The following is an 11,832-nucleotide window of genomic DNA, read 5'->3' as shown; positions in this document are numbered from 1 at the left end:
ATTGAACAGTCTCGCTCACGACTGCAGCCCTTCTGAGCTGTTGTAATGCCGAGCTGGTTTTGTTATGTTATCAGCAAGAATGCAACCAGCATAGGAAGTCCGCAATTTTCTTTCGATTTTATATGTTTGGTCAAACTGAAGGACTTTCCAAACCTGTTGATCAGAGGTGTTTCATCCCTGGTCTCTATGTGCAAAGGGAAGGCAAGTGACAAGGGAGGTGTTTTCAGGGGAGATCCACTTTGTTTTATTGTAATAGTTTCATGCCCTCGGTGTGACTGTCTGTCTACCTGCCTGTAAAGCGCCAGCCCAACTTTGGGTGCCATATAAATAAATATAGGAGACGTCCAGCTCCTGAATTGGGTCTGGGATCCAAATACCCTTGCTGTCTGGGGCTGTGGAGATCCCATGGATGGGTTCGCAACCATCCTTGTTTCAGGTGTCACTTCAAGCAGACCACATAGCACTATGGAAGCACTCAAAGTGCTAGAGGAGTTAACAAACCACAGAGGGTGCGGCTATTGTTTTTGCTGAATGCTTTATTTCATCATAATGAATTTGTGGAATTTTGGTCAGATTCCAGGAGGGTTAATTAGTTATCATAACCTGATTGGTTCATGCCCAGTTGCAGCAGGAGCAGCTGGAGTCGAAGACCAGGCCAGCCTGGCAATTTTGCAGGTAGGTTTTCCCATTCACGCAGTGGTAGAAGCTGTTACTGTTAGAGGGATCTGGGTAGAGGCCACTGGCCTTGCTAGCACAGAAGCCAGTGCCACCAGAGCTGCCGCCTGAACCACTGCTGGGGTTGCTACCGGAACCTCCACTCCCGCTTCCACTTCCGCTACTGGGAGCTTCTGTGATTGGAGCAATGGGCTGAGCAGGGGCGGTGCAGCCTGAAATAAAAGCAGATCATGACGATTCCATGATGATTCTACCAGGAAATGGGCCAGGTTTGCACTTCATTCAGGATGAGCTATCTATCTACCCACCCGTTTTCATGGCCCCCACCATTTCAGCAGTGAAGGAGTCCCAAGAAACACATTTTTTAGTTCCTGAATTCATATTTGCTGAAGTTGGGCTAAAATCAGATCTGGGCTTCTGATTGCTTCATTATAAACAGGAAACTAAACCATTACATTCAGATTTGGATCCAGTTTCAGCTTCCCAAAGGATCCCAAAGTTTAGGTGTATTCACTCCTGATCTGCAGCAGCCCCGTCTTCACCACTCCTACGTCCTCCCCACAGCTCTGTTAGTAGAGCTCAGTCTCAATCCTGCTGTTCCAGCCCCTGTCTAATCGTGGGCAGATACTATCAATCGTACTGAACTGTGAACTGTTTTTGCCCTGTGACCACACCTCAGAAGACTGAAAGCCATGTTTTCAGATCATTAATCATGACGTGGATTGAACTAAGTCTCAGGGAGATGAAAAGCCGTAGAGTTAGTCCCCTGTGTCACTTTACCATCTGACTTTGCACCTAACTCTATGGCATTCCCGCAAAGGGGAAAGGGTAGAAATGTTCTAAAATAAGGAGTTGTGGATGCATCTGAAGAAGTGAGGTTTTTTACCCACAAAAGCGTATGCCCAAATAAATCTGTTAGTCTTTAAGGTGCCACTGGACTCCTTGTTGTTTTTGTCTATATCTTATTACTCTTGAGAGAGTGGCTATTCAGGGGGTGCATTGAATCAGGCTGAAAGCAATATTATACACCCCTGCTAGCATTCAGATTTTCATCTCTATGTGTGACCAGGGAGTTAATTCTGGGAGCCCATCCTGCTGGAGTCACTCACTAGTGCTCTGCAGTCCAAGAGCGGTCTTCAGCGTGTTGATCAGGGGGAATTTGCCCTGGTTGCAGAACGTGCCAGTGAAGTCATCCAGATCCAGAGACCAAACCATAGCGCCTCCAAAGTTATTCTTCATCAGCCACTGAGCCTGTTAAGTGCCAGGAAAGAAGCTAAAATCAGCCCAGATGCTAATGCTGAATGGAAGCCTCGCCTGGCACTAGTTACACCAGAATGTCTCACCATACCTTGATGTTGAAGCTCTTGATGTTGTCATATCCAAGCCACTCGTTGCCCTTGTAGGCATAGGGGACATCCTGAGGAGTATCCCAAGCCTGGGTGGCTCCATTCTTCAGGAAAGTGCAGATCTAAGCAAGGTGGAAGTGAGAATTTTAACAAGTGTCCCATAAAAAAAGAACAAGTCCAAAGTGTGACAATTTCTTTGACTTACTCATTAATTATGACCATAAGTATTGTCTCTAAGGATTTGTACTCCTTAATCAGCGTCATTTAAATTAATTTAAATAACGCCAAGAGGTGATGTGGAAGAATTAGACACACTGCAGGGAAAAGAATTAGAGTGGGCTCCCTGATTGCTTTACCTTGTGGACTCAGTAATTAATAATCAGTTAATTTACCCATTGTGTCTAATAAGGCATTTATGGTGTGCAAGGATGAAGAAGCATTTTATTCTGTTTCTGACACATTCAGCTGAAATTAGCTAGAGTAATATAGTCTATTTTTAAATCAGGCCGAATAAATCACTAAAAATAAGGTATTCTGTGAATCTAGATCCTTGTTTCTCTTCTCTTTGTCCATGAACAAACTGTAATTTTTTATGAATTAGTTAGCTAGTTGCAATTAGTCAGTGGGATCTTTTGTTAGAATTCATTTCAGTCTATGACTCACTGGCTAACAGTTCTCCGTGAGTATTAGTGATTTAATAGTTGTGTGAGATGAGCGAGCACACATGCCTCATAGTAAGCCCAGAACCCAGATTGTCTTGTGTAAGGTCCAGCAGGCCCTGGTCCTGAGGTTGGAGCACCGACAGCAGTGTTGGATGGGTTGCTCAGGATGAAGGTGTGTCCGTAGGTTGGGAATCCAACAATGAGCTTCTCAGCTGGAGCACCGTTGTCCTTCCAGTAATTCATGGCATAGTCCTACAGACAACAGACGAGTTAGTCTCTCCAAGGAATTGCAGACTGCAATGTTAATTCCTACATCTCTGCAATTGTAAAGGCTGATGTCATTACAGACCGAAAGGACCCTGGCCCTAAGCTTTCAAGATATACTTACAACATTGAAGTAGACATTGCTACCGGTGTCAGCCGAGCCTTTGTAGAGAGGGCTGTTCTCTCCAGTGTATCCTTCCCAGGAGCCATGGAAGTCATAGGTCATCACATGGAAGTAGTCCAGATACCTGTGGGGATCATTACATACATTTATCTCCAATCCTTTTTAACCCATGGAATGGTTCATTGACCTGTTAGTGCTGGCTCCACAGTGGTGCCACTGGTCATGCTCCCACTTCCTGCATGCATGGCTTCTCCACAGCCTACCCCTCTTCTCCTGCACAGTGGTTCTACTCCTCTTTGGGTCTTGTGCGCCCTTAGGATGGGATGAGGATTTAACCCATAGTGCCAATGAGTGCTTAGAACTAGATGGTAGGTGCAGTTGTGTGCTCTGAGGAAACCCTTCATAGGCTCAGTGCACATACCAAAACAGGGGTGACCCAATGACTTGCCCTGCTATTCAACAGCTGAACATCAGATCCTTGTGCCGATGTCTAGGATGTCAATTTATCTTCTGAAGTGGAACTGTCCCCATAACAGTATCCAAGTGTTGGTAATGACTAAGATAGAGGCCAAGTTCTGACCTACCTCCCCCTGCTTGGGAGCAGCCATAGGATGGGTATTTGCCTTTATCAGATGTTAAAAGAAGATTTAAAAAGGAGACAACCCAGCCATCTGAGAGTGTGGTACTCACTGGCCGAGCTGAGGAATCTGGTAGCCTGACTCAATGTTAGAGAGCCCTGCAGCCACAGCAGCGGTGACCAGGAGCCTGGGTTTGTTAATCTGCTTGGCTTCCTGCTCGAAGGCTTCCAGCATTTCCTAGGAGATGGCAAGGAAAAGGTTAATGACTCCCTACCACCACCAAGGCTGAGTCCTCATGGCCTTCAAAGTTCTGAACAGAGAAGTGCTCAAACAGCCTCCAACCCCCTTTCTGTCTCCAGTTTGTGTTCTTGAGACCCTCCCATCCAGTGCAACCAAAGGAACGCCTGTTTCATACTGTGATATTGGGGATGGAATTAAAGTCATTTGTCTGCTCTTAGGAACTTTTAATACGTTAGGTGAAGGAACCTTGTTACTGTCAAATATACTGAAATTGTGACTCTCGATGCTTTCAGCTATTTTGGTTGGAGTCTCTTACACTAAGGACCAGATAGTCCGCTAATGGAAACATCAGGTGAGGATATGTTATTTGTATTGTAGTGGAGCGTGCTGCAATGAGATTGTCTCAGTGGTCTCCCTCATGAAAAGCAGATGTGTTCCTTGTCTTAAATCAATAAATCTAACTCATCCAAAGTTTCTTCTGAATTAACACAGAATCTGGTTCACTGAGATTCTGATCTGCTGTGCCTTACCCTGAATGTCATTCCACATGAATTTCCTTCTGGCTTCTCATTAGCTAATATCTGATTTCCACCTTACCTGGACCAGGACGGTGAAGAGAGCCTTGTCCTGAGCTGTGCTGCCTCTGGAGCCAGGGTATTCCCAGTCAAAGTCCAGTCCGTCAAATTCATACTGGCGCAGGAATGTGATGACAGAGTTGATGAAGGTCTGGCGGTTTTGAGGTGTGGAAACCATTGCACTAAATCTAGGGAAGCAGAGGAGAAAAGAGTCAGTGGAAGAAGCAGTTGATTGTTTCCATCTAGCTTTGCAATACCAGGATGCAGCCACAGGAAGTGGATGGGTTGGACTTACGGTGCTGTTCCGAAATTCCAGCCCCCGATAGCCAGGAGAGTCTTCAGTTGTCCGTTCCTGCAAAGGAAGGGATTAAAAAAAAAAGTTTCACAACAGGTAAAAATATTTAAGCCTATTTCTAGTCATAAAGGAAAGGCCAATTTAAACGATTGCCCTCTTGCTACTCTTAATAATGAGTGACCTATTTGCCGCCTTAAGCTGTATTCCCTTGTTACATGACTAAACCAAGACTAGATTTAGGCCCACCCTTAAATCCACAGTGGCTCAATACTTGTGAGCTGACATGTACTCTCATCTTTGCTGCCTGCTTCTTTTCGTTGTATTCTCTCAACCAGCGCCTGAGCTAGAAATGTCATTGATCTGCACGTGATCAAGCTGCTCTCTCTGTCTATGTGGAGAGCGATTTGTTGCCTATGGTCCTCTAGACTTGGACCATTTTGGAACAGGGAGGTTGCTACATGAACTTCACTGGACATCTGTGGGTGGGTATTATTGCTGTCCACTGTAGAGCTGGCCTGTGACTTACTTGCCCCTAAGAAGCAAGACAAGGGATTTCTCTTTATTCTAGATACCTACTGGTTTTTCAAGCCATTGAAGGATTTGTAGAGTGTCACATCATTCCATTCAATGGTGGTGATCTGATTGTTGGACATTCCAGCGAAGGCATAGATCAGGTGAGTACACAGGCATGGGTCAATGTTGTCAGGTTTGAACTTCCCAAGGCCTGGTCTATATTGGCCCCAGTTGGTGAAATAACATGTCAGCAGATAAGCAGAGCCTGAAGAGAAGAGGGGGAGATGTCATAGGGGAGTTTGCCACGAAGAGCAGAACAAAATAATATGAGAAAACTCAACCCTGTAAAAAATTGTAGTGCGTTCTTCTTCACTATACTAGACAGAAGGTACCAATTGGGCCTTAGTGTATGTTGCAAATCTTCCATGATCATTTTACATTGTACTCAGAGACAGTGCCACTGGGGTAAGTTGTTTTAAGAATGTAGTAAATAAAGATAGACAGTCCTAGCTGCAGATTATCTAAATTGACTGATGGAAAATTTCCTTGTGATCTAAGAAGTCACTCAGGCTAACCTAGGGTGTTCAACCTTACACGAGAATCGGCTCTCTGAGAAAGTTTTGATTTCATCTTCCTTCTACTTTTCTTTCATTAAACCCTTCAAGCTAGGAGCTTGTCAGAAATTAAGAGTGTTGGTTTGGGATTTGGAAATGACCTTGTTTCTATGAGGCTACTGCTGAGTGGCTTAGCAAAATGCCAACTTTCTTTATTTTTTTTTTAAATCAGGGGTAGGCAACCTATGGCACGTGTGCCCAAGGTGGCACACGAGCTGATTTTCAGTGGCACTCACACTGCCCGGGTCCTGGCCACCGGTCCGGGGGGCTCTGCGTTTTAATTTAATTTTAAATGAAGCTTCTTAAACATTTTAAAAACCTTATTTACTTTCCATACAACAATAGTTTAGTTATATATTATAGACTTATAGAAAGAGACCTTCTAAAAACGTTAAAATGTATTACTGGCATGTGAAACCTTAAATTAGAGTGATTAAATGAAGACTCGGCACACCACTTCTGAAAGGTTGCCGACCCCTGATTGAAATGGTGGATTCCTCTTCTTGTTCTACAACATAGGCCACATTCATTCCTGATGGGACACTACTGAAGCCTGCAGAGATTTGAGGAAGCCCCCTTAGTTTGTCAATGGTACCTGTTTCTTTTATACCTTTTCTTAATCTGCCTTAGAAAGAAAGCTACTCAGTACTCTAGTGTTTTATTAAAAGCTGACTACCAACCAGGTTCTAGTATGAGCCTTACATAATGCTTTAATAAGTTAAATACATTAACTTAAATAGATAGAAAGGGCATACAAATCTATCTATCTATCTATCTATCTATCTATCTACTTTAAGGCACATAAAAGAGTAAACTAAAAGAATACAGAATATATTAAAATATCCTCCTTTCCCAAAGGGGAAACAAAAATCATAATATGTTTTCAGTATAAAAAAAAACCGCATACCTATCTGTGCATTCAGCAGGAGTGCCAAACCTTTAAAGAAAAAGAGAATAATTACAACATTAAACCTGGGAATATGCAACTACTTGACTGGTATCAGGGCTGCACCTAAAATATCTCCTGTGTCCCATTACTGTGCATTTTAAAGAATGCGAGTAGTAAAGAAAGCAACTCGTTTTGGGTCATTGACAACTTTTGAGTCTTTGAAGTGTATTTTACATTTCAGCAGCTGTGTAAACAACACTGGGAATGCATATAAAAACAATGGGAATATCAAGAAGTGTGTTTATTTTTGCTTTCTAATGTTTGCTTTCTAACAGCAAGTGTTTAATAAATATATAGAACTCATATCACAGATTATTATAAGGTATCATTATTATTAATACCTAGCTCTTATAAAGCACTTTTCGTCCGTAGAGCTCAAAGGGCTTTACAAAGGTGGTCAGTATAAGAGCACAGAACGAGGAGGTGACTTGCTCAAGGTCACGCAGCAGGCCATGGCAGGGCTACGAATGGAACCCAGGTCTCGTGAATGCCGTGCTGGTGCTCTATCCACTAGGAAACACTACCTCCCTCTTTGTCCCTTGCAATAGACAGTTTTCTCTCCAATTATGCATGTGGGAAAACATCTTGCTGTGTTTTTAGTTAACATTTATATTTACAAACTTCCATTTTCCTTTAACTAGTCTCTTTGTAAGTCTTTTAAAACATCTCTCTCTCTCTCTCTTTTCACATTTTAGCTTTGCTCAGAATTTTTGCTGCACTTGTTTTTAAATTCTAGGGGTGATGCTACTTATCATTCCTGATACAGGGGTTCTGGGCCATACATCAAATCATGTGAGTTTCCCTCCCCAGGTCAGGTAGGCCTTCTAGTTGGGGGACAGGGATGACCAGATAGCCAGTGTGAAAAATCGGGACACTTTTTTTTTCCGGAAGGGTGGGGGTATAGGTAGATAAGACAAACCCCCTAATATCGGGATGCCTGGTCACCCTAGTCAGGTGTCAAAAGAGGCAGACTGCAGAAAGGCAAAGGCTTAGGCCATAACGTCATGGCAGGTGACACCATCATTTCCAGTGCATTGTCACTGCCTGTGACATCAAGGTGAGGCAGGACTTCCGGCTAAGGTGCTTCCAATGACATCATGCTCATTGTCTCATCCACCAATCTCCTGGTCATTTAGCGGGAGGTCAATATACTACTCACATAATAATACAGTAAAATCCCAGCAGTATTAAATGAATCATTTCACAGGCACTCCGCTAGCTAGGCACCTACGGTTACTCCATCCCCCCCACCCCTTTAACTTTGCAGGAAAGACACCCGAGCCCTCTCTCTCAAAACCCTGTCAAATTGTTGTCCTTCGCGTCTCAGTATGCAGTGTTGTTGTAGCTGTATTAGAGAGACAAGGTGGGTGAAGTAATATCTTTTATTGGACCAACTGCCGTTGGTGAGAGAGCCAAGCTTTCGAGCTTACACGTTGCTCTTCTTCAGGACTAGGAAAGGAAAGCTTTTCTCTCTCTCTAACAGCAGCTGATCCAATAAAAGATATTACCTCACTCACCTTGTCTCTCTTTGCATCTCAGGTCATTTTGGGTGTGTCTACACTTTGAGCTGTGAGTGCGATTCTCAGCTGCAGGAGACACGCTCGTGTTCACTTGGATAGAGCGAGCACACTAAAAACAGCGCTAGCTCTATAATGAGCGGTGGGAGTGGTTAGCTGCCCCATGTACCTGCCACTACAAGAGAAGTTACAGAGCTGGACTTACCGGTAAGAAGCATCAACTTGGCCATCTTGCCTCTGTACTGATCCAGCCTTGCCTCTCTCTGGCTTTTATGTCATGCTTCCCTCTGGGCCGTGTGATCCTACTATCACCAAAGTCAGGGGAAGGTTGTGGCACTTGATGATTAGCCGCATGCAACACATTCTAAAATGGAAACCAATATCTGCGGTACAATGGACCCGTTTGAGAATCTGAGTCTAAGAAAATAGTGTTATCAGTCTTTATATTTTACAGAGCTGCTGGACCCCGGTAGAAAATAGATTACTGTGTTACAGTTGTTGGGAATGCTTGTTCTACTGATTAATTTTAGATTATATAAAAGATTACACAGTACTAAATAGTTACTGTACAACCACACTGTGCGCAGGTAGTAGATATCATGTTATATAATCTGCATATCCAAGGATTTTCTAGTCTTGGTTCTAGTCTGGCTGGAATCAAGAAGGTGTAGGATTTTTATACCCAATTTAGTTAACCAGCTCACTTGAACCATTTTTGCCAACTAAAGGCACTTAGGGTCTGGTTCTGCTCTCAGTTATATCAATTTAAGACAAGAATAATGTTATGAGCTGGGTGACACTTTGTTGTGGATTGAGTTATAACCTCGCTCAAACTGATGTGTGATTGCGCCATTCATTTAAGATAGTTGTAAGAAAGCTTTGGGGGCGGGCACAGCTAAAACAAGGCCCAGAAGCTATCTCCACGTAGGTCAGCCGTTGTCAGCAGGACTGAGTGTGTGGGAGGTGTGCGAGAACACACAGAAACTGAGAACAGACAAGAAGAGAGAGAGACAAGGTGGGTGAGGGGTAATATCTTTTATTGGACCAGCTTCTGTTGGTGAGAGAGACAGAGCTCTTTGTTAGGTCTGGGAAAGGTACCCCGAGGGTCACAGCTAAATGCAAGGTGGAACAGATTGTTGAGCATACCTAGTTAGCCCATATTCTAAGGGATCATCAAGGTAGAGTGGCCTGTTAACACCTCTGCAGTCAAGAGGGGGTTAGTGAGTTACAGACTGTTGTAATAAGCTGTAAATCCAGTGCCTCTGTTCAGTCCATGATTCTTCAGGTCCCAGAGCTGAGGGAGAGCTCCGTGTGGTTCGAAAGCTTGTCTCTCTCACCAACAGAAGTTGGTTGAGTAAAAGATATTACCTCACCCACTGTGTCTGTCTAATATCCTGGGACCCACACGGCTACAACTACACTGCATACAAGAACAGAAAGAGGCAAAAAGCAAGAAAGCCAAGCAGTAGCTCGTGAGCACAGTGGGTATGTCTACACTGGGATAATAAACCCGCAGCTGGCCCGACTCAGGTGGAGAGTCACAAGCGTTCAGGCACCAGCCTGAGCCTGAACATCCACACAGCTATTTCTAGCCCCACCGCCCAAGCCCTGCCAGCCTGTGTCAGCTGACCCAGGCCAGCAGCAGCCATGCCATAGATCTTTCCCAATGTGACCCTAGAAAAAGCTAGAGAGAACACTTTGGGGTCTGTTGGCTAAAGAGGCTTGAGCCTGTGAGCTCAGAAATTGCTCCTTTTGTTCGTGGTTCCTCCTGCACACGGAGAAGCAGGACTTTGTCCATTCCTTGTGTGTGGGGGGGTGTGTGCTCCCCACACTCACCATGAAGGGGTTAACGTAGGCCAGAGGGGCCAATTAACCTATTAGGCTGCAAGCTCGGGGACATTTAGGCTGAGAGTTGAGCCCTAATTAATTGAAGCTCATCTATGCAGGCACACGGGGGGCTGCTGTGAAAGCAGGGAGCTGGTAGGAGGAAAGGAGCTGCAATCACTTTTCCTACAACAAAGGAGAGAAAGGGATTTGGACCCAAAAGGAGGGGTTTGTCTAGCAGACCCAGAGGAAAGGGGATTGGCTAGAATGGTGGAGAATGAGAGCCTGGAGTAAGCAAGGTTAGAAGTACTCCAGGGGAGGTGCAGGAAGGTTTGTGGTTGCCCAGACCTTCGCTGCTGGAGATAGGGCTCTGGACTGGAACCCTAAGTAGAGGATGGGCCTGGGTTCCCTACCAGCCACTGAGTGAGTGGCACAAGGTGGCCAGTGAACTTGGAGGCTGTCTGGGGCCATGCTTTCTAGCTGCTAAGGGAGTGGCCCGGCCAGGGCAGTGGGCTTAAGGACTGCCTGGGATGGCGAGGAAGATGTTGATGTTACTCTGGAAGGGGAGGAATCTTGTGACTTGACCAGAGGGCTAAGCCATGAAGTTGAGATGCTGCAGCTCCTGAGGACCAAGAGAGAGCCCGCAGACCGAGAAAGCGAGACGACGGGCTGAGGAACTACAAGGAGAGGGCATCAGGCAGAAAGAGCTAATCCCCAGAGTGGCCAGGAGGAGGTGCTGACAAGCGGTAAGTAGAGGCCCCCATGACACCTTGTTAAAAAATAAGATTGCATCAAAGAGATTACCAGACTTCCAGTGGGAACATCCCCATGGCCCGGAAATCTGATTAGCCACTTGGGTCAAAAAAAGGGCAACAATGACTTCATTGATGTAAACAGAGCTACCCTGGTGTCAAACTGGTATAAACGTCAGCAGAATCAGGCCCTCTATTGCAGACATTAAAAAAACATTAAAAAAATCCTTGAAAATATTTCTTTAAATGATCAATTTCTTGCTGGAGGAATGGAGACCAATTGGCAGGCCTGGAGACTGAAGTCCCGTATTGGTCCACAGACCAGGACATGGGAAGCAGCAGGGCAAGATTTAACCACATGATCCACCAGGATGCCTCAGAGCTGTACTGGACGGAGCATCTTCAGCAGTGACAGGGTAGCGTTCAAGAATGAAAAAAGAGGCTATTTTTTATTTTGTGAATGCACAAGTGATCCAATAAAGGTGAAAAATGTTTCAGAAGGCCATAAGTAGACATCACACACATTTTAGCCCTTCAACAGCATTGGGGTCAGCAGTGTGGAGTCTAGGAAGTCCTCCTGATAAACCAACCCGAGATGAGCACCCAAAAGGAAGCGCCAAGTTGTGCAATGTTTGCACATCAGCTCCCCAAGTTGAGTGCACAAGTTTATTTAAGAGGCCATTTCTGCTCTTAATCTTCTGAGCTACCTTGGTGAAGTGTTCTTTGTTAAGTGTATGAGCTAGATTACTCCTAAATATACTGGCTTTGGATCATAGACCAGTCGTTCTCTAAGATGTTGAATTCTCATGAAGCATTGGCATGACTCAGATGGAAGCATGACAACACTGTCTTTGACACACTGGGCTTAAGTCTCTGCTTCTTACAACAGCCACTGATGGCTGCT

The 11,832-nt window shown here is 44.7% G+C and overlaps 1 protein-coding gene across 2 annotated transcripts; it reads right to left on the bottom strand.

Moving 5' to 3' along the window:
* Nucleotides 1-612: 612 nt before the first annotated feature.
* Nucleotides 613-10,405, bottom strand: LOC113404987 (acidic mammalian chitinase-like). 2 transcript variants are annotated; one of them, XM_026655153.1, is made up of 11 exons: nt 10,393-10,405; nt 6,794-6,823; nt 5,336-5,537; nt 4,760-4,816; nt 4,487-4,652; nt 3,762-3,886; nt 3,072-3,195; nt 2,750-2,935; nt 2,024-2,143; nt 1,785-1,926; nt 613-887 (listed from the first exon to the last, which is right to left on the bottom strand). In XM_026655153.1, exons 3-11 carry the CDS (start codon nt 5,410-5,412, stop codon nt 613-615), a joined length of 1,272 nt encoding a protein of 423 aa, XP_026510938.1. In that variant the 5' UTR covers nt 5,413-5,537; nt 6,794-6,823; nt 10,393-10,405. The 2 variants fall into 2 exon arrangements, with proteins under 2 accessions (XP_026510938.1, XP_026510937.1); XM_026655152.1 differs by lacking the exon at nt 10,393-10,405 and adding an exon at nt 8,558-8,582.
* Nucleotides 10,406-11,832: the final 1,427 nt, after the last annotated feature.

Source organism: Terrapene carolina, unplaced genomic scaffold (assembly GCF_002925995.2).
Source record: "Terrapene carolina triunguis isolate 2854851 unplaced genomic scaffold, T_m_triunguis-2.0 Scaffold198, whole genome shotgun sequence".
Taxonomy (NCBI): domain Eukaryota; kingdom Metazoa; phylum Chordata; order Testudines; family Emydidae; genus Terrapene; species Terrapene triunguis.
The sequence above is the reverse complement of the archived record's forward strand: the minus strand, read 5'-3'. Positions and strand labels throughout refer to the sequence as shown.

What these genes read in the sequence shown, in the direction of transcription:
- LOC113404987 (XM_026655152.1), bottom strand. Translation starts at nt 8,582, where the DNA reads ATGGCCAAGTTGATGCTTCTTACCG. An exon ending in CAAGTTGATGCTTCTTACCG is followed by an intron (nt 6,824 to 8,557) that starts GTAAGTCCAGCT and finishes TTTTCTTTAAAG; the next exon opens with GTTTGGCACTCCTGCTGAAT. An exon ending in TCAAGAGCTTCAACATCAAG is followed by an intron (nt 1,927 to 2,023) that starts GTATGGTGAGAC and finishes GGCACTTAACAG; the next exon opens with GCTCAGTGGCTGATGAAGAA.